This window comes from Andrena cerasifolii, chromosome 9 (assembly GCF_050908995.1).
Source record: "Andrena cerasifolii isolate SP2316 chromosome 9, iyAndCera1_principal, whole genome shotgun sequence".
NCBI lineage: Eukaryota > Metazoa > Arthropoda > Insecta > Hymenoptera > Andrenidae > Andrena > Andrena cerasifolii.
The window spans coordinates 698,436-721,796 of record NC_135126.1 but is presented as its reverse complement, the minus strand read 5'-3'; the positions used below and the strand labels follow the sequence as shown (position 1 = coordinate 721,796).

At 39.8% G+C, this 23,361-nt stretch overlaps 1 protein-coding gene across 3 annotated transcripts in view; it reads left to right on the top strand.

Moving 5' to 3' along the window:
• Positions 1-12,757, top strand: part of LOC143372797 (lachesin) — a 562,432-nt gene extending 549,675 nt beyond the window's left edge. For 2 of the 3 annotated variants that reach the window (XM_076819351.1, XM_076819350.1), the window contains exons 10-11: positions 3,981-4,079; positions 11,084-12,757. In XM_076819351.1, the coding sequence (XP_076675466.1) occupies positions 3,981-4,079; positions 11,084-11,157 (173 nt within the window). In that variant the 3' untranslated portion in view covers positions 11,158-12,757. The remainder of the gene's footprint in view (positions 1-3,980; positions 4,080-11,083) is intronic. The other variant, XM_076819352.1, reaches the window with a different exon arrangement.
• The last annotated feature ends 10,604 nt before the right edge of the window (positions 12,758-23,361 follow it).

Sequence of the window (23,361 nt, the reverse complement as noted above, 5' to 3'; positions counted from 1 at the left end):
ATCGTATTTGGATGGTTTCGTTAGTTTCGTTTAATGGGAGTCTTTATTTTGGAAATAGGGGTGTACGTCGTTGTAGGGGAAAATAACCCAAAATCTTTTCTGATAAAAAATTTACGTGTTGGAAAGTGTTACTTTAAATAACTGTTGGAATAAAATCTCTTCAATTTCAATGAGATTTCAAGCTTTTCAGTTGCAAGAGAGAGAATAACAATCGTTAATTAACTACAGATATAATGAATAGTGATATTTATCAAACAGAAAATTCGAAAATTAATCAAGTCTAGAGTTATTGAAAAGGGGCACGCTTTATTTGTGCAGTGGCGGAAATTAAATTATTATTAAACTTTGGCTACGGTCTCACGATATTATTCTCTGTTAGACAAGAACAGTAATAGTCGTTTATTGGTATAATAACACAACGAGCGATATCACCAGCAGAAAGGATAATTCAAAATATATCCAACCGAACGAGTAATTTTACTCCCGTCACGTTTTCCGTTTTGAAACGTGTACACACATGTAATTCAATTCCAACGATGGTAACAATTTAACGTCTCGCGTTTCATTCGCTCTCGTCTCAATTTTCAGCGTTCTCGAACGCGCGTGTAACAAACATCTCGCCTGTCGGATGAAAAATTTTAGTATCGAAAATGCAACGGGTCGATGCTACAATTGGTATAAAATGAATTAGGTACTGAGATCAAGCGACAAATTGTTACGAAAATCACCCAAAATTATTCGCAACTTTACGTCCCATCTCTCTGCTTTATTTCGCGATTACTTTAAAGGCGCATTATCCCTAGTATCTGACATCTGAATATAAATCACTTCCTAGAATCTATAAAATATTATCACATTCTGTAACTACACTCCTCAACCGTATCTGGCTGACTTATCGTTGACCTATACTACTGACCACATTATTCCCCACTGCAGATGCTAGCATTAACAGTAGCCTGATAGACAACCTACTGTATGTAAAATAACATGAATTGAAGGGTCGGATGCAATAAGGAGACTAGTGCTCGAAAATGCGAAAAATTATTGTCCAAACGCTAAAGAATCCTGGAAAATTAAATGTTGTTAAACTGTATTTTAAAATATATAACGTTGTAAAGCTCTTCACGACACACATTTCTTTTTCTATTTACAATTTGTTTATCCAATCATTACAATTACTGAAGTAAATATTAATGGAAAATCCTTATAAAAAAAAATGTAATAATATTTAATTAATAAGTAATGCTGGACAGAGAACTCATGTTTTTCAACGTTCGCTGTTAAAAAGTATCGACGCAAATTTGAGATACATATAATTTGGAGCGACAAAGTATTTCCTTAATATACAAGAAGGATTTTCACTAATTTTCACACTGATTAATAATTGATAAATAATTGTAGAAAATATGGGGATATCTAGAGACGCGGTAGCGTCTCGACGCCAAGTACAGGAAAGCAAAAGTACAGAAAAGACACCCTGTATATGTCGACTGTCGCTACCGCTATCATTTACTCGTCGCCGGTCTATTCCAACCTAACCTGAAACTTATTTCATTAATATCTCATCACGCCTGCAATATTTCCTAAATTTAAAGGCATTTTTCTTATGTAAACCGCATATAAGCTTTCGAATAAGACCAATTTCAATAAAATCGGTCCGCGCATAACAGAGATATCATAATATCGTCTCATCGATCAGTTGGAAATTTTAAGATTTTTCTTCGTCTTCTCCAAGAAATTTTTTCGTCAACATAATACGTATACGCGTTACACGCACACCTTCAGCCAACAGAAACTAACACATGTTTCGTTCGTCAATCGCTATCTTCACTATGCAGTCTACTCCAAATTTTGACAGCTTACCGTCAAGTTATAACGAAGTTATAAACGTGTTTTTACAAATATGTATCGTTGTACCATTGAATTGCAACCAAAATGCAGTCTCAAACACAAGGTAAGTTGCCGAAATTTGAATTGCGACATGTTTGAATATCATCAAACTGTTTTTTATTTGTAACTAATCTGAGGATTTATATATATATATATATATATATATATATATATATATATATGGATTTATCCTTAATTCTGTCCCATGATAATTTGTAATTTATAATATTAAAAATTATCTGAAATCATTCCCTACGCAAATTATCTTTGTAAAAAGAAGTGAGCTCCCCCCAAAAAACTTCAGAAAAGTAAAAAAATAAGCCAAATACATACACAAAAAAGTCGAGGACGAAAAAGAGTATTATCAAATAAATCACAAAAAATAGAAGATAATAATAAATATAATATTAAAAATTATATGAAGTCATTTGCTCTCCAAATTATCTTTGTAAAAAGAAGTGAGATCCCCATAAAAAAACTTCAAAAAGTAAAAAAAATTATACCAATTACATGAAATCAAATAAATGACAAAAGAATAGAAAATAATAATAATTAGAATATAAAAAAAAGATGTGAAATCAAAATGAGCTGCAAGTACATAAAGGTGCTTTCCAACTGCGCTTAAAATAAAATGTAACATCTAGACATTTGCCTAGATGTCCGCGGCCTGGAAGTCAAATACTTGGCGCGACCAGGCAAGGTCAAGGTGTTGATGAATAAGAATTATTTAAAGACGCAAAATAATGAAAGTGTATTCATATTGGCAGAGTTTTAAATTGACAAATTATCTGAAAGCTTGTGAGAGGAAAGGTATCGGTGTCGATGAATGATCTTAGAATTATTTTAAAACGCAATATAATGAAAATGTACTCATATTGTCAGAGTTTTAAATTGGCAAATTATTTGAAAGCCTGCGAGAGGGAAGGTATGCGTATTGATGATCTGAGAATACCTTGCCTGGCCACGCCAAGTATTTGACTTCCAGGTCGCGGACATCTAGGCAAATGTCTAGATGTTACATTTTATCTTCGCATTATTAAAATATCCGCGATATGGGTAATGGAATGTATGTACACAGCATTTTAGCTGTGTATATGTCGTTGTGTCATCTTAAGCGCAATTGGAAAACACCTCTATGTACTTGCAGCTCATTTTGATTTCACATCTTTTTTTATATTCTAATTATTATTATCTTCTATTCTTTTGTGATTTATTTGATTTCATGTACTTGGCGTATATTTTTTTACTTTTTTGAAGTTTTATATGGGGATATATAAATCTCGCGTGCCACCAACAGTCAACGCGAGTGCTAAGACTGCTAACTAGCGCATTATACGCGGCTGCTGATTGTTAGTGGCGCGCAAGATTTACATATATCGCTATATTAAAATATAGTTTTATTAAATTACTTTTTTAACATTTGGACAATAATTTTTCGCATTTTCAAGCGCTAGTCCCCTTATTGCACCAAACCCTTCAATTAGTTTCCTCCAGGGACGAGTAAAATATTTATTTAAATAATATTTCGAATAGCGAACAAAAGTTAAAAAATATTATTCGTCGTGTGTCGAATAAAGTTAACCTGAGTTAGTCGAGTAAATTCACATCAAATAAAAAAATTAACTTTATTCATGGAATAATCTAACGTTATCTAAAGTAAAAATAACTTTTATTTTATTCGATCCGTTATTTAAATAATTTTACATTTATTTAATGCCCAACTCTAGTTTCTTCCTAGAAAACTGCAAACATAGTCCCTACATAAAAAAGAAGGAACTGACACAATGAAAGACTCCTGCTAATATCAAACGCGTTTCCCAAGTTAAAGAAACAGTCTGGAACACCGATTGGATTTGTTCACGCTTGTAACTGCTACAGTAATCGAAGGGGCAAAACGCGAGCCACCGTTCCATTCCCCGTCGAAACTTTCAAGACATTTGCATTTAATTTCGTGGCGGCCATATTTTCATTTAAAACAGACGCCGTCCAGCTCGATATATACACGCCCCGGCCCACCCACAGCCTATGTAATTTCGCAGTTTCATTGTGTGTCAAGTTTCATTTAGATCGGGCGTCTATTTTGCTTGCAGGTAATAAATTCCAGTCGAACCTCAGCGAGATCGGCAAGTCGGAGCAAAAATCGAGCGACCCAGATAGGAAAAGGAATTACGGTTGGACCCCGGACAGCGGTAAGCTCTGTTGCTACGTGTAACCGTGGTCTAATTTAAACGGGACAGCCCGATAGACACGGCTAACGTCTCCTCCACCCATTTCCCTTACACTTATTCCACGGACTAAAGAATCGATGGTAACCTTCCCCATTACACTCCATCGCACTTGCAGAGCCACGAGCAGCTAATTACAATTCATCAATCTCTGCCTAAATAACGAGCCACAAGAAAAACGCGGATAGCGTATGAGAACGGGCATCCAGTATATAATTTCCCGCAATTAGTGTGTCTGGAGTAGAGCGAGCTCTCGAAGCTTCACGACTAAATTCACAGCCGCCGCTAATAGAGGGGACGTCGGGGTAAAAAAGAAGAGGAACAGTGGCAGACGATCGCGGCTCATCGGGAATTTCGTCGTCGCCCTGCTCATTAATCGGGCCGGCCGTTGCCCGGCGCCTCCGTCAGTCGGAAAAATTAATAATAGCCCTGTCGGACACCGATACCGGGGACGGACAGTCGGGCAAGTCCGGCGAGGGCGCGTCAGAATCGATGCCTGCCATTGAAGTCTCGCGGTGGAATAGGGCAGACGCGGCAAATGAGCACCGAAGGAAACAAAACCACGCCGGACTTTCGAGCGGAGTTGCGGTTTATCCGGCATTTCGCGGCTACGCAGCGGCATTTAAACGACAGGAGGTTCGAACGTCGGCCAGCCGTGGGTCAGGGGCCTCGACGCCCTGGCAGAATTCCTCTGGGCCCGCGGCGTTATCGGAATATTTCTTTCTCCCCCCCCCCCCCACCCCTGGTTACGCAACGATATCCCCGTCCGGCCTTTCCGGGTCTCTTAGAACAGACTCACGCCCTCCACCCCCGCCGCTCGGCCCCCGATACAGCCGGTCTCCCCGCAGGCGTAGTTTCTTTTTAAAAGAAATTTGCATAATGGCAAAGTGTGAAAATCCGTTTTCTCCGCGGGCTCGATCCCGATAGCTCCGTGGAAGTAGGTAATTTTGCCCGGCCGGGGTGGGAGAAGGAAAAAGGTGAACGGGGATGGGAAAGGGTGGGGCTAGAACGCGGGTCTCGTGGAACTGCGAGCCCTCCACAACTTGATAAGTACTTCCAGTTCTTTGGTAGCTGGGGAACCTCGTTGTATCGAAGGTCGAACGGTTTCCCGGAGTAGCCTGTCCTCCGGTAAATTCGTTTTCGAACTGGGAACCAGGGGCCTCGATATCCGAGACGCCCCGAACTGTCTCGCGCTGGGATCGTCGCACACTGGCCTGGCTACTGCGGGGAGTTTCCGAGGGACGGATGGCGCGCGAGTCTCAGCGTCGGTCTTTATTACATTTCGTTATGCGCCCGATTGAATTTCACGGGCTGCTCAACATATTTCCTATCCCGGGCTTCCCATCCGAGGCTTACTCCGTCGTTCCTGCTTTTAATTGTCTCCAGGCACGTGTGCGTGCGCGCGCGCAGTGGCAATTTCCCGCTGCTCATCCAAGTTGATTCTATTTCTTTTCGCGCGTAATTGGGGATCAATGGTAATTCGGGATAGATTGCTGCTGCTGAATCTATCGCGGTTCACGCGGGCCCGCGCGACGACGTAAGGACAATAACTGGACACGGTAATTACTTCCAAACGGTTTGGGCTTTCATTCTAAAAATTTGCACACTTTCGATTCATGTCAAGTAGAATAACTGAGATTTAGGAAATAAAAAGTTGCAATCCTTCTGGGCTTTCTACGACTATCAAGGGTGGGACACCATGAGATAGACACCGATTTTTATGAGCTTTCGCACGCTGGATCTATGTCGAAAATAAGTAAATAGGTGTCCGAGCGTTTTTGCCAATGGGCCTTAATATTAAAGATATTTGCATGTAAATTATTAAAAATTTCATAGTGGCCGTGGGGTTTTAGTGGGTAAAAATCCCACACTACCGTGGCGTCCAAGGGAGATTCCCTTCTGGAGGCGTCGAGGTGCATTTTGAAGATGTCTCCGCGTTAAAAAAAAACCTTGTAAATTTTTTTTATAAATTTTTTTTTTAATACATTTTTTTTTAACCGTTTTTCGCACATACCGTACCAAAATTATTAAGTATGACTTATAGTCACGGTTCATTATGAAATATAAAAATTTTATTACAAATATGAACAGCAACATATACATTTAAAAATTAATTATGTGTTAATGCTAGCCTAAATGCGTATAAACTGAAATGTTTTCGTTAGATTTATTTTATTAATCGTAGCTAGTAGCAGCTAATTTTTCTGCTTTTTAAAACCTTACCATTAAAGGATAAATTCAGGTATTTTAGACCTTGGGCGACTTTGAGCAAAACTTTAAATCATTAGTTGAATTATTATAGTATTGAGTGCAACGGATTTTTATTTTATAGGCACAGTTGTTTAGCGATGAAATCCAAATTAATTCGGAATGTTTGTTTGTACAAAATCATTAATCATAAAATACACAGTAATACGTAAAATGTTGAGAACTTATGAAGTAATAGGATTTAGGCAATAATTGTTTAAGGTGGTGCAAGTGAAAAACAAAATGACCGAAATTTTCATAAAGGTCAGATTCGTATACAATTGGATCAAACCTAATGTGAATATAAACTTTATTTCTTTGTGTTTTCTAATGCTTCGAACACTTAATAAATATTTAACGAAGCTATAGTACAGAATTTCGACCCTTCAAATTTTGGCCGATGTCCAAATAAACATTCTCGCCCCACTGTGCGACGCAGACATTATCTGAAACTTGAAATGTACAAGTAATAATCAAAGCGACAACCAACAATCAGCGTACCATCAAGAAACCACTGGACTCGAACAGAATTTCATCCCCACAACCATCAGAATTCACTAACAAACAGTGGCCGTTTTACGAGCACCCAATGCGTCGAAACGAACGGCGCAAATTACCCCTGAAAAAAATTTGGCCCCGGCTGGATCAGCGTGAGGGGGTAAAAAATCGCCGCGGAGGGAGGACGACAAAACCGATGGAAAATGTCGATGGAACAAAAACAGAGGGTGTGGGGAGTGAAGAGAGGGTACGATACTCCCTTGGAGAGGGGGACTGGTTACGGAAGAAAATGGAGAACGTTAGCGTGGCGGTCGCGAGGAGCCGAGAAGGTGGTCGCAGGGCTGAGAAACGAACGGGAAATGAGAACGAAGAGAGAGCAGGGGGGAGGGATGATTGGGGCGAAGGTGCACCGGGTTGTTTCTGATTTGTAATTAGAGATGAGTGAGGCCAGGAGGAGCCGGCGGAATGCATCTCCCTCGAAGCGAGTAATAGCTAAAAGTATAGGACAGGCCAGCCGGAAGAATAACTAGTCAGTTATTCTTCCCAGCCCCTCTTACCCCGCAACTCCACCCGCCCTTGGCCTCGCCACCCCCTTGTTCGTTGCTGGTCCTCCCGCTGACTTTTCCCCTCGGCGGAAGGATCCTTCGCAGCCTGTCTTTCCGCCGGAACAACGGGTCGGAACTTCTTGATTGTGCATCAACCCTTTCGGGGCCACTGGCGCGATTTTTACGGGCACGGGCCGCGGCTCCCGCGATTTCCCGGTGGTTTAGCCAGTTTTAATGCGCCGGGATGAGAGCACGGGGGGCCTTCAGCCTTCGTTACGCAAAAATGTTTCTCTTCCCTATGTTCCCGTCGCTGGACAGGGGGTGGGAGGAGTGGACGTTGTGAAAATTAAACGTTGCCTGTTGGGGTTGCACTTTTTAGCTTACTGAGTAGTTTCATGGATCGAGCCCGATGGATTCTATATGTGGGAGGGTTGAGTATCGCTTCATTCTAGTTTGAAAGAGTTGTTAGTTGTTGAAAGTGGTTTAGTGTATACAATCTGAAAGAGTTCGATATGATCGAGTTTTTGTATGTGTGTAGTAAAGTGTATTGGCATGTTGAAGAGTCTTAAGATTTTTCAAATTCTTCACGGTTACAGCACTTTTACAGTGGCGGATTTAAGGGAAGTTTCTCGTGTAACAGCCCCCGAAATTTATAAATTTTTTTGGACAAAACTATTGTTGTTATTGCATTAAACTCTTTTGGGATATAAGGAGGGATTTAAACTTGTAGAATTTTTTTTTATGGCGATCCTTTTTATTATTTATTAATTATTGTGGAATTGTGTTAACCTCTTCGACGATATTGGCGTCAGGTGTAGCACCTGTCACAGTCATTTGATTGCAAAAAGAAGAAAATTTTCTTAAAGTTAAATAACGCTAGTTTACAAAATACCAAAAAATTATTTTTGATCGAGACTCCACTACGAAATTCTTATGTAAGGTGGTCCCCTAAACTCAAAAATCGACACGAGACAAAATCATATGGATACGTTTTCGAGATATCGCCCGATGAATATTTTGGTAATTTTTTAAGAAGACGACCCGACGTTTTTGTCCATATCTCGCGATAGAGTTGACCGATTTGATCGCGACGACTCTTAAATTAAAGATAATTAAATTGCTTACAACTCTTTCTGACAGTGTTTTCCAATCCGACCAATAGTTTAGGCGATATCGAGCGAAACTTAAGAAAAATGTAATGTTTTGGGGTCGAAATTGAAATAAAAAATTCACATAGAAATTATCATGTGACGTCCAGTTTCTTATTTTTTTTTGCATAAAGTGCGCACCTTTACGAAGAAAACAAGCCCAATCTGAGCAAAATTCGTACACAAATAAGGAAGTTATGGGCTATGTAGCAGGAGTGCCTATTTTCAACTTTTTCCCTATTTGTCTTCGATGAAAACAAATTTAAATGTATTTTATTATTTTTTTTTTTAAATTTTGGTTCTTCCTGTTTCTTTTGTCCGCATTGAGATCAGTTTCTCTTACAAAGAACCAGACGCAGTCACCCATCATTGTCTCGTCCCAGAATTGGTGGGAAGAAATTCAAATGCGAGTGGAGGAAATGGATCTTCAAAGACATCTTAACGCATATATTGAGAGAATAAAGAAATAAAAATCATGTTACAGCAGATGATCGATACAAATGAAATTATTACAAACAAGTGATGCATTCATATATTTTAAGACCATTTTCCTGAAACTTTCCGACGGCAAGATCAAGGAAGTCGTTTTCGATGGGCCACAGGTCAAAAAGTTGCTGGAAAGTGAGCAATTTGAATTGCATTTATGGCGAAATGAAGCTGCCGCGTTTCATTCGTTTCGATTGGTCGTCGCTGGCTTTCTCGGCAGCAATAAAAGTCCAGACTTTGTGAAAATCATCAATGATTTGCTCAAGAACTATAAGAAAATTGGTATGTAGTGCTGTTTGTAATAATATCATTTGTATGGATCTTCTGCTGTAACATGCTTTTTACTTCATCATTCTCTCAATGTTGGCATTAAGATATCTTTGAAGATCCATTTCCTCGACTCGCATTTGGATTTCTTCCCACCAAATCTTGGTGTTGTAAGCGATGAACATGGCGAGAGATTTCATCAGCAGATGAAAAGTATTGAGAGGCACTACGAAGGATTCTGGGATGAGTCAATGATGGGTGACTACGACTGGTTCCTTGTAAGAGAAATGAAACAGAAAGAGCCAGAAGTACTTTTTAAAAATAAAATAAAAGTAAATAAAATACATTTAAATTTGTTTTCATCGAAGACAAATACGTAATTAGCAATGAAACAGGAAGAAATGCAAAAATAGGGAAAAAGTTGAAAATAGGCACTCCTGCTGTATGGCCCATAACTTCCTTATTTGTGCACGGATTTTGCTCAGATTGGGCTTGTTTACTTCGTAGAGGTGCGCACTCTACATAAAAAAATAAAAAACTGGACGTCACATGATAATTTCTATGTGAATTTTCGATTTCAATTTCGGCCCCAAAACATTACATTTTTCTTACGTTTCGCTCGATTTCGCCTAAACTATTGGTCGGATTGGAAAACACTGTCAGAAAGAGTTGTATGCAATTTAATTATCTTTAATTTAAGAGTCGTCGCGATCAAATCGGTCAATACTAACGCGAGATATGGCCAAAAACGTCGGGTCGTCTTCTTAAAAAATTACCAAAATATTCATCGGGCGATATCTCGAAAACGTATCGATAGGATTTTGTCTCATGTCGATTTTTGAGTTTAGGGGACCACCTTACATAAGAATTTCATACAGGAGTCTACGTCGAGAAATGACTGCGAACTAGTGTAATTTATGCTGGTACTGGACGTAAAATTTTAATTTTAGTTTTAATTTATAATACTTTTTTCGTCGATATAAAGAATAATATGAAAAATTAGGAAAAACTCTACTTTTTCTTTCAAACGCTGTAACTCTTTCAATGTTTCACTCTTTTTCTTTAAAGTGAACCGATCCCAGCGTAAACTATCTTACTTTAAGAAACTTCTATTTTTTTTTGCAATAAGTGCTTGACATCCCACCAACAGGAGTTACATCGTCGAAGAGGTGGAAAAGGTTCCACAATAATTAATAAACAATAAGAAACATCGACATAAAAAAATATATTTTCTGCAAGTTTACAGATGCCTCCTTATATCCCAAAAGAGTTTAATCCAATATTGCCAACAGTTTTATCCAAAAAAATTCTTAAATACATATCAGTTACTTTTGGAGCTGTTAGACGAGAATCTCCCCTTAATGAGGGGCCAATGAGCAGTGCCCACGTGGCCGAGTGGGCCCCTGCTCAAAACGCCCTCCCAAGGGTCCTATCTTAAAAAAAAATTATCATTTTACGCACACACTATATTTTTTTCTGTACTAATACACTTAGCCCGTTTTTAACAAACTACCTCTTTATTTTCCCGAAAGAATAGGCCCCTCAAAACTTTTGCCACCTGGGCCTTTTTCCTTAAAACTGCCACTGCACTTTTATAACATAAACTGCCTCACTGAGCACTTTGACTTACAATTGGAGAGGTGCCAGCAGGGTAAAATCCTTACTCAAGCCCAACGAATTTATAATTTCTTCGAATTCATACCTACTTAAATAGATTCCAACACACGAGAATTTTACAGCAAGATTTCTAATCCATTCTATTATAATCTGTTCCCAGACTCAGCGGCAGCCATCACGACGACAGGATTGCTGTTAATGCTCGCCCTTATCGCGGTGTCGAACGTGCGATAAGCAGAACCGGATGGCGCCTTCCAGGTCGATCATCTGTAATTAACGGACTCGATTTAAAGCGAACAGAGGAATAAAATGAAGTTAGAGGTTCATGGATGCAAGGAGTTACGACACGCACAGACGCGAAATCACACTCGCCATACCATACACACACACACACACACATACGAACACATACACACGGGTACACGCGAAGATTGACTGAGTAGTTAGTGACATATTAAAGGAACGGGAGGGGTGAATAAATAGTAATAAGAATAATAAATAACGCGTGCCAAGTCAGTGTAGCGCAGTGTCCAAGAAGGCGAAAGAGAGGGGTCGTGCGATAGGAAAGTGACTTTCTACCGAGCAACGAGAATGCACGAGGCGTGGAGGGCCGGAGGGATGGGCAAATCACAAAGTGCAACGACTATCGCTTTCAGTGTAACATATTGTATAACGCCGTAATGTCGCCGCAGAGACCGCGCCAACGATCTCGAGTTTTCCAGCAAAACCGAACCTGCTCGAGCATCGGCCATCGTGTCTGGCTCCCTCGCTTTTACCATTTTCTTTGAACGAAGAACGGATCCGAAAGCGTAAATAAACTTCTCGATAAGAAGCTTCGGCTCTCTTTAAATCATCTGCGAATTACCAACTCGCAACGACTCTCGCTGCCACGATAAAATCGTTAAAAAAAAGAGGCAGCTATGAATCCTCGACCCTGAACTAAATTAGCCCTTCTATAATTTACCTTTCGAACGAAGTGCTTCGAAGTCGCAAAGCTAACCTTTTGTCGCGAACGAGCGGGGGCAGAGCACAAAAGCAGCGGTGCAAGCACAAATTGTCTCCACCATCGATTTCGTCCTTTTGTTTCTTTTTTTAACCCCCACCCCTTCTGAAAGACTCTCCCTCCGGTGTACCTCTTTTTATTCTGTCTGAGAAGTGTCCTCTCCGCCCTCTCTTCCCCGTTCCTTTTCATCCTTATTCGTTCCGCTCTTTCTCACTCGTCGTTCCGTTTCTTATATACGAAATCGCGGATCCCATCTGGATACTTGAGATTAAAACGTCAGATTCGGTACAGAGGATGCTCTTGCATGAAGGGACCCCCCTCGGAGAAGAAAGGGAGGAAAAGTGGTAGAGGTTGGAAGTGCAGGAACGTCAAGGGTGGAGGAATATTAAAGAGTGGAATATTATTATTTGCGAATGTCTTCGATCTCGGGGAGATGTCTCGGCGACACACCGAACGGCAGTTCCTTCGTTACCTTCTTGTCAAACAGATGCCTTTTAAATAAGCATACTTTTTACGTTCGCCTCCGCTGGGGATGAGAAAATACTCTGTTGATATCTCAGAAATCCTTTCTTCATCCCTCAGATGATACAGTTGCATTTGGGTGGTGGTTTCTATTTCGAAAAGCTTCGGTCAAATTTTCAATTCAGCCGAAATATTAAATAGGGTAACTCGGGGTAATATGCCACCGCAGGTAATATGCCACTTCTGAATAATTTTTTAAATAATGCACAGATGCCGTTACCATTTGCACTAATTCCGTTCAATTTAGTGTAACTGCTAAGACGACAATAGATTTTGGATTTTACCTTCTTTTATATTCAGTAAATTCTGGTAAGTTATAAAAGTATCGTCTTGATCTAATTTCACACTGTAACTAGAATACATTTTATACATTTGTGTGAACAGTTATACAAAAAATCAATAGATTATGACAAACGAATTTTACAACCTCTCGCACATCCGTTAACACTATGTACTTTGTGCAGAGATTTTCAATCCTTCCTTTTATGACCGTGTGGAGTAATATTTTTATAATTCTTTCTATTTAATGCCATCGAGTTGTTTTTTCGTATTAGAACCATGCCTAAGAAGTATGTACGAACTTCAAACCTGCTTGGTCAGACGAAAGTTTAAGGGGTTACCTATCGTCAAGGAGTAGAAAAAGATTAAATTCTTTGGGAATTTATTTCAGAAAGTACATGCATATTTTTATGTAATGGTTTTTGTATTCAGATGAGGGACACTTTAACAGGTTATTATATTATGTGTTGGTATAAAAATATTTAGTTATTGCGCAATTACAACTGATTTCCCGGAAGCTGCTTTTAGAAACACGTTTTGCGGTGACCAACATTATTCGGAACTGGGTTATCTGAAATAAAAAACCGAAGAAGATTTAGTTAGTACAATAGTTTATCTAGTCTTTAATCGTTCCGTTTTATAAAATATTAATCTGGGACAAAATGGCAGATGTTTAAAGTGAAGTGATCGACTTTCGTAGAAAAAAACACTTATTCTTCATCCATAAAATAAAAACTATGCATTGGAAAAGCAAATGCTTCCATTAAAGACTAGATTTCAATGTCTAGAAGAAACCTACAAACTTTCAGAAAGATTGGTGAAGCGGTTTTGAAGAAATCGCCGTCACCGGTCTAAAAACAGCTTCCGGGAAATCAGTTGTAATTTTGTAATAACTAAATATTTTTATACCAAAACATAATATAATAACCTGTTAAAGTGCCCCTCATCTGAATACAAAAACCATTGCATAAAAATATGCATGTAATTTCTGAAATAAATTCCCAAAGAATCGATTCTTTTTGTACCTCCTGACGTTAGGTAACCCCTTAAAGGAAACCATTCGAATGGTGAAGGAGGCTCGTACTACAATAGAGAACAAATTTTGAGAATGTGGATATTTTTTATGACAATTCGACTGATGCAGAAACTGTGCAACTACTGTGCAATATGTGAACTATATTATTACGTTAAAAAATAATCTAAATGTGACAAGGTAAAAACTACTTGCAAAAAGTGGGTCCATGAAGACTGCGTAGAGATTGGGGACTGTTTATTTTGTTAGAAATAGCTTCTTTTTCAAATATATTTTACGTTTCATTGAGTTGAAATATTTGTTATTAGTTACTAATAGCTTGAATAGTTTAAAATATTGTTGATTCTCAAAAATTTCATAGCTTGTGGCATATTACCTCAGACCTTGTGGCATATTTACTCACCACTTGGGTAATATGCCACTTTCGAGGGCTTTTGTATTTGTACGTTTCTCATTCAACTATAAAAGTTACATATCTTTATTTATTAGTCAATATACAGAATTAGTTACACTTTCATATGGTTTTATCTATTTCCCTGTATCTACTTATACTTGTGAGATATCGCGTTTCAAAGTTACCTGTGGCACATTACCCCGAGGTACCCTATACTAGGTATACTCCAAACACTGAAAGCTTTATTACAAAGGGTAGCCAACTTATTATACTCAAAACATTTTCATCAGAATCTGTGAAAGTCGCGGCTGTAATTAAAGTAAAATTGATTAGCTACAACATCTGGCAACATTGTGAGTAATTTTTCAACATATAAATCTCATTTGTTTTTAAAAGGGTGGGGATAAAATTATTACAAATAAGACAGAACTAATAGAGAATATCATCAGAGTATGGCAGAATATTCCAAAACTGCAGTAAGTAACCGCAGAATGCATTGGAAGCATGCCACGCCGAATTCAAGCCTTCATAAAAGCTAAAGGCGGAGTCACAAAATATTGAGTAATTATATTTCTCGCACAATATAGTCTTAACCCTATATACCTAAATGTATTTAATTTGCATTCTTAAATACATATACTAGTACTAAAAAATAATATCTTAACATTAAAAACGAGACATTTATTTTATTCCACTGTTTAAACTTACAAAATCTTAAACCTCTTTGTTTGGGTATAATAATTTGGCTACCCACAGTACTATTCGAATGACAAAGAAAAGTAGAATTTTAAAGCCAGGTGAAGATCGTTACCTTTACAATTTAACCAACATAAAACGTCACAACTTCATCGGAATGCAAAACACACTATCATTTCCCGACCAACCGAGCACTTCTCTTCTAACCCTCCCACAGCTATTAGAATCTTCTGTACACCACAAAAAGGACACGCCAATTTGATTTCGTCCCTGAAGCAAAGCTTCTAAGAAACCTGCCGAAGAAGCGACACAAAGTAACGTCGCAAAATACAAGCAATCTCGTTCGATATTCGAATCCTTTTTCCTCCGATAAGACGCCAGCTTGGAACATGCAAATCAGTCTTTGTTGGAGAAATGAAACACTCTGCGGGGCGTGTGACACCTGTGAAAACGGACTTGTACCTTTCACGAGAGTGCCAATTACACGCGGGGGAAAGCATGCGACTTTCTCCCCTTTTGTCTCGCCCCGGGAGAGTTCTCCACGGGTACTCGTGTAAAATCAAGCCCGACCGTGGCCCGGCGTTATACACGCTCTTTTCCCGTCCCTCTGTTCCACGCACTTTTGTTGCGCTCTTTATCGCGTTATTTAGCTCTTCCGACGGCACCCGCTTTTTCACACGCGAGGGAAAGCTGCATGACGGAAAATAGGGCTGCTTCTATAAAGATTAATTTCGACATTACGCAACTGTTCCTCCTTTCTCCCCTCGTGTAATTAAAGTCACGCTCATAGGATGATGTACGAGTCCGGGTGCTTGAAAGGGGAAGTAACATTAGAGGCCTCCTTTTTGTTATTCTTATATGCTTCCTTAACAATTGTTGGGAATTATTACTGAGGGAGAGTGGGAATTGCTTGAAGATTGAAAGTGTTTTCGGGAAAGAAGACTGTTTTATTTATAAACTTTGATACAGGAATTTATGTAATTCGTGATTTCTTTCTTTCGAATTTGTAGATCAGGCCTGTCCAGGGATTTGCTCGCACGAGCGACCGCGAGTTGCCCTTCGCTCTTGAAGAGCTCTCCTCAAGAGCGAAACGTCCCCATGGTGGGGAACACCCTCGCTCTTGCCCTCGCTCGCAACCACCCGCGGTTGCTCTCCGAAGACAACAGCAAAAGTTGGACGGGCCTGTTGTAGATTGATTAAAGGCTCCCACAGACCAACGCGAATATTCACGGCGGCAGCGGATCCGCCGCGGATCAGATAAGGCTGCCCATAAGCAGCCACGTATAAAACAACTGCTGAACCGCGGCGGATCCGCTGCCGCCGCGAATACTCGCGTTGGTCTGTGAGAGCCTTTAAGTTACCGGGAACCGTGAAGCTATAGGTTCTATCTACCAATTCCAATGTGTTTTATAATTAAACTCAAATCTCTTGGTTGCAAGCGCCTGTTCCCTCGAATATGATATCTATGCCATTTTAATTCCACACGTTGACCATAAAAAGCAACTGCAGTGTTTAATGCCCGAGCAGGTTCGACGATGTAATCCTAGATTAACTAAAACAAGGGATCCGCGATTACGAAGCAATTGAACATAACGACGCACCGAGGTATTTCCTTATGTAAAAACAAAAGAATAAAATGTTCCTTAGAGTGGCCACGCCAACAAACAGCTGTTCAAGTCCTACGTGCTTAGTATCGAGGAAGAAAAAGTATCGGAACGTTGAAAAAGGAACTGCATATAAATACTTGCTGCAAGTATCGATTTTCTAAGCGACGACGGTGCCGTTTGAAAATAAAGAGATTTCATTCTTATCGTACGTTGCGGGTTCATTAGTTTCGAGCTAGGCAGCGAGAAAAACGTTTTTATCGCGCACTAAAAACACCGAAACCCTTTCACGAATAATTTTACAGGTTTATCGGCGACGCGGAATACCACTCGCAGATTTTCGGCTGCACCGACTTCGACTATTACTTGTAATCATGAACGTCAATCTCGGTGATTTACGTTTACGAGGGAAACAAAATGAAAAAAAAACAGCATACAAATAGAAATACCATTGCGCGTTCCTTCAAACAGTTTATAGTCAGTGAATCAATAGCGCGAAATATCGAGCGCGGGCTTTTCAATCGCTTTTAATCCATCAAGGGTATTAATACTTCGAAACGCGTAAATTCGAATTAATTTCAATCCCCGCCCTGTATATCAAACGATCTCGAAATTGTTGTTCGACAGAGTATTCATGCCTTTATATGGTGAAATGATTTAAAAAAAATAACTGAGCAGTCGCTGCAGTTGTGCAGTGGGCAATTTTAAAATCAACCAGAATGGTCTCACACCGAGTTTTAATCCTGCAAACATGCTTCATGGTTATACCAGTTTTTCTCAAAGTGCTGGTTACGGTATACGAAATTTGACCCAAACAACGAGTGCACTGAAAAATGTTTATGACTGCAAAATTACTCGTGGACTTTTTAACCATACTGCAATTTGCAATTTGGAAATAAATAGTTAAATAAGTTACTTTTTTCAAATTTCCTTCTCTATAACATCGAGAGGAGTTATCTCAAAACCATTATTCTTCATTAGTATTAGGTTGTTGCAAATGAAATGGCCGTTTTCTACAATTTAAACTTCTCGGCTTTGTAGCTTAGCTCTTTTCCGTGCAGATGGCGTTGTATTTGTATCGTTTGAAAAGTACATGTCTCACACGTGATTTGGCGTGCATAATTTCTGTTATATTGCGCAGTATACGTAATTAAAAACTAATCATGAAAAAGAAGGAAATTCGAATAATTTACTTGCATGAGTTGAAACTTGGTCACAGTGTGTTGAGGTTAAATGTATATTTGAAGAAGGTAATACAAATAGTAGAAATAATACAGACGGGAAATAACGAAGAGTCAAGGTACCACACACGTTACTTTCAGTCTTGTAAAGAACATAAACTATACCATACAGAGTAGCCTTGCACTAGCCGAAAAACCACGCATCGCACACGCATTTACGCAGTCACACAGCAGTGCCACTAGATGGCAGCACCCATTGCTGTACCTTCTTCCTTCTCTAACACAGTGCGACTGAGGCAACGCGGAATATAAGTACTGTTTTCGACAATGGTACTGCAAGCGATCGGACCGCTAGGCGTTGGTTCGAAAAATTTCGTTCTGGTGATAGAGACCTCGAAAATATGTCTCGCGGCCATAAACTAACAGTTATCGAAAACACTATTTTGAAAGACAAGGTTGAAGAGGATTCACGCTTAAAGGCTCCCCCACACCAACGCGAATTTCGCCGCGCGGAGCGGATCCGCCGCGGATCAGATAACACTGCCCATAAGCCACCGCGTATAAAAAACTGCTGCCTTATCTGATCCGCGGCGCGGAGCGGATATTCGCGTTGGTTTCGGGGAGCCTTAAACTGTTCGGGAAATCGCAGTGAGAACGAATATTCACTATTCAACTGTTTCCCGACATCTACAGGCCATGGGGAAAGTTAAAAAGCTGGACAAATGGGTCCCATGTGAACTTACTGAAAACAACAAAATCCGCGCTTAGAGATCAGTTCTTCTTTGTTTTCTCGTCATGGATTAATTACTTGTGACGAGAAATGGATTCTTTATGACAATCGACGACGTTCTGCACAGTGGTTGGATGCAGATGAATCCCCAAAACGTATGCCGAAACCGAACCTTCATCCGCGAAAGATTTTGGTGTCCGTATGGTGGTCAGCAAGGGGTCTTGTGCATTTTTCATTTTTAAAACGAGGTGAAACCATAAATTCAGAGAAATACTGACAAGAAATTGATATCGCGTATGAAGAACTGCGTATTCAACAGCCGGCATTGGTCAATAGACGTGGTGTGTTATTGCTTCATGATAATGTTCGACCACACACTGCAAAACAAACCTTTAAAAAGTTAACAGCATTGAAGTGCGAAGTTCTCCCTCACCCTCCTTATTCTCCTGAACTTTCACCTGCAGACTACCATTTTTTCAAGCACCTAGATAGCTTTTTGACTGGAAAAGTGTTTCGAGAAGAAATGGATGTAAAAACTGCATTCGCTAAATTCATTGCCTCTTGTACTCTGGATTTCTTTCAGAAAGGCATTGCACAGTGGTCTGGAGGGTGGCCAAAATTCAATTTCTCAACTTCAACTTTACAATGTATTTTTTTTGTATGAATTGACAACCCTCTAAAGATTCTAAATCCGCATACCTTTCCTTTTTCAGATGATTCTTTGATTACATATAATATTACAAAGAAAAAATCATGAAATTTTATGTGAATCTAATTGTTCTAATTACTCATTATAGAACATTAAAATACGTGTTTGTATTATACAGTTATATAGATAAAGAAGTATATTTCACTTATTTATATGTGCCATAAGCATATATATATCAATTGAAACTTTGAGAAGGCTTATAAAAAAATGATTAAGAGTGATTAACGTCGGACATTTCTTACATGAAAGCTTACACAATTGCTAATAAGGACACGCAAATTTCAAGTGCAGTCTCCTGCAGTCTTCAATTTTATGCAGACTTTTAGAAATGACGCTCGCGGTATTTGGAAGATGTTTTCATTGCGTGTATATGAATAATATTTATTTATTTAGTTATATTTATTTAGTTAAAGATAATGTTAGAACTGATTCTTTGTCCTCTTTTCTTCTCTAGTACAGGTGTGCTTTTTACAAAAATATAAGTATTTAATTGAATTCCGTGATAAAATAATAATTTGTGCGGAAAAAATTGCTATTTAATTATCGCCACGAAAATTTTATTTCTTAATAATAATACTGTTTTTTATTAATAATTTGCGATAAATAGTCGAATTATATGACAAAATGAATTTGCATTGGAAAAAATCGATATAAACGTGTTTTCAATTTTCGTTATTTTGATTCCGCTATCTTCAATTTTGCATTTTTGGTGTCCGATTCGTTATCAGTGACCTCAAAAACCCTTGATCACCAAGTTTGAGAAAAATTAGAAGTAGGCATCCAGACCACTGTGCACTGGTACACTTATTTGGCGTTGGGAGAAGTGTATTGAAGTCGATGGTGACTCTTTTGATCGATCAAATACGCATTAGATTTGTCAAATAAAAGTTTAAATTAAAAAAAAAACAGAAACGGCCACTTCATTTGCAACAACTAAATATTTAAAGCCAATAATAGTGAAATAATTATTTATCTCAAGTGAGCAAGCATTATTTCGAAGTCTCCCTTTTTTCTTCCAACTTCAAATCAAATGTCTCCAATTCTGACGTGTCGATAGTGATGCTTCACCATCGAGATCCTCCGTTAACGCGTTACACGATCAATTTATCCGCGCGCTAGTTAGCGGGGTTTGGAATTTATCCGTGAAACGCGCAAACACGGTTGCAGCGTGTCGGTTTAAGCGGACTTCGAACTACTTAGGAATATCCATTATTCAGCGTACATCTTGTTCAAAGCAACAGGTTCGAGGGTACCGGCACTGGGCGCTAACGGGTTAACGCCCATGATGGATTAAAGAAGGGTAGAGCTCGAGGATTACGCGGACTTACCCCGATGAGATATTTAATTTCGTCATCGAGACGAAACACGGGACGCTTCCGAGGCCTAGGAACCAGAGACGGGCATCAAATTATCTGAATAAAATTTTCAAATTCGAATAAAAGAGAAAAATTGAATTCGTTCTTCGTCGAATAAAGATAACCCCAAAGTATCTTTATTCGAAGCGCCAGTTTATTTGACGGGAATTCATCCGACAAGGCAAAGATACTTTTCTTATTCGAAGGCCTTTCGCTCTGAGCTGCGAGTAACTTTTTCTACTTTAGCTGTACAGGGTGATTCTTCAGCGACACCTGTCAGAATTTGCCTGACGAATGTTATGGCTTTCGACCCTCGAAGGGGTTTGGAATATCATTAAGAAGTGGATTTCCGCATTTCTCATCGGATCTTTACGAAAGTGTCGTGAATCGACTCCTTGTCTTTTAGTGTTTTCTCCATGAAAATGGTACTAAACCCGACATAATTCGGGCTATAATTAACGAAGTTACACGAAAAATTGGTTTGCTGATTTTAAAGCCTACTTCGCTGAAAATTGTCCGATTTGCATGATTATTTTGTCCTTTTAATCGGGAGAATGCTAGGAATTCGTTGATGTTACTTTCAGATCGATGCGACGAAAAATAAAGAACTTTAATTTCTGTAAAATTGATGCTTTCATTTCTATAAAGATGCAGCTGTTACGTGCGTGGATCTATCTTTGACTTTTTAACCCTTGCGGGTGTCCGGAATGCACGTGACCCGGCGAGGTCACCGTTTCCTGCAGTGGTGTGATGCAACCGAGTTTTCCCCGAAAACCTAATATTCAATGAAGGCACTCGTGTCCTTACTACTTTCTAGCCGAATTTCACCGTATAAAAAGGGCCAAGAATCCACACTCGTGGCCTCATTTCAAGTGTACTGCTTTAGACGAAAGAGGCTAGCGAGATCGAGTAACATTTTTCGTCAAGTATTAATCCAACTTCAGCCATACAGCTCGCAGTGTTGTTGATAGGCGTTGTAATTATTAAAGTCTTTGAGACCCCCGCATTTCTCAGTGGGTCAAAACCCAGAGGTGGACTTAGGTACCGCGAAAACTAAACACTCAAACAATTGTAAGAACCGAGCTTATAGAATATAATTAGTTATTTCTTACTCAGAGTTCTTTTATTTGAATCTAATCATCATCTGAACTACCTCTACGAGACTAACCCACATAGATACATCTTTACCGCTCGAGGTGTATCGCATTATAAAGTTACGAGGCTAAATTAACATTCCTAGTGGCTCCCGGGGATACCAGACCCCGGTTCGTCCACGACTTCCACCTTCCTAGCGGCTCCCGGGATACCAGACTCCGGTTCGTCCGTGAAACTTACCTTCCTAGTGGCTCCCGAGGATACCAGACCCCGGATCGTCCACGACAATCGACTCCCTAGTGGCTCCCGGAGATACCAGACCCCGGTTCGTCCACGACAATCAACTCCCTAGTAGCTCCCGGGGATACCAGACCCCGGTTCGTCCACGACTTCCACCTTCCTAGCGGCTCCCGGAGATACCAGACACCGGTTTGTCCGTGAAACTTACCTTCCTAGTGGCTCCCGGGGATACCAGATCCCGGTTGGTCCGTGATACTTACCTTCCTAGTGGCTCCCGGGGATACCAGACCTCGGTTCGTCCACGATAACCACCTTCCTAATGGCTCCCGGGGATACCAGACTCCGGTTCGTCCGTGAAACTTACCTTCCTAGTGGCTCCCGAGGATACCAGACCCCGGATCGTCCACGACAATCAACTCCCTAGTGGCTCCCGGGGATACCAGACCTCGGTTCGTCTACGATAACCACCTTCCTAATGGCTTCCGGGGATACCAGACCCCGGTTGGTCCGTGATACTTACTTTTCTAGTGGCCCCGGGGATACCAGACCCCGGTTCGTCCACGACAACCAACCTCCTTATAGCGGCTCCCGGGAATACCAGACCCCGATTCGTCCGTTACTAACAAACTCAAACAAACAAACTCGATCCTCGGCATCACACCCGCCAATCTCATTGCCATCAGCCTCGGCTCGTAACACAGCTAAAGTAGAAAAAGTTATTCAAAGCTCAGAGCGAAAGGCATCCAATAAGAAAAGTATCTTTGCCTCGTCGGATGAATTCCCATCGAATAAACGATTCATCCCTGGCGCTTCGAATAAGATACATTGGGGTTATTCGAACTTCGAATAATAGATAAAGATAAAGTATGTTTTATTCGATTTGTTATTTAAATGATTTTTTTATCTAGATAATGCCCAACTCTGCTAGGAACCATCGACTTCGAGCGTTTCGCGATGCCATTTCTTTATTCTTCCCCGTGAAACATGACAATTCAGAAGTTCCCAGCGTAAACACGTTCTGCGCTTGAACATGAAAGAGCTAAACTGGTTCGTGAGCGCTTTTGTGTGAACATATCGATATTCTACTTGATACTTTTTTATAAACAACGAACCATTTTACGAAAGGAATCTAACTTCATTAAGTCTTCTATTGGAATAATTGTAAATAACTTCTCGGTGACTCAAGTTTGGTGATTTTATAGTAAGTTACTGTAATCTTTTGAGTAATCTCTTCCATTTAGTGCTAAGCCTCCGTGTGTCGAGGAAAATTGAAAAAAAAGAGTCTAATCGCAGTACACGAAATCCCGCCCAAAGTATCGCGCGAAACAACCGTTAAGATACACGTAACACCCGTGCAATTAATACTGAACTGTGCTAATACTGCAGTGAGCTCACTGGTATCGTTTAAACAAATCGTTATTCCAACCGATTGTGACAGCAGCTCTTTCAATGAACTATGGAGGAAATTACTGTCGATAGAAACATTCTGAAACTGTCAAAGCAACTCAGATTTAATTCATGAAAAGGGGATGATACATCAGAGGGGAAGATACACAAAAAGTTTTCAAAATCCAAACCATCTAAAGGTATTGCTGTC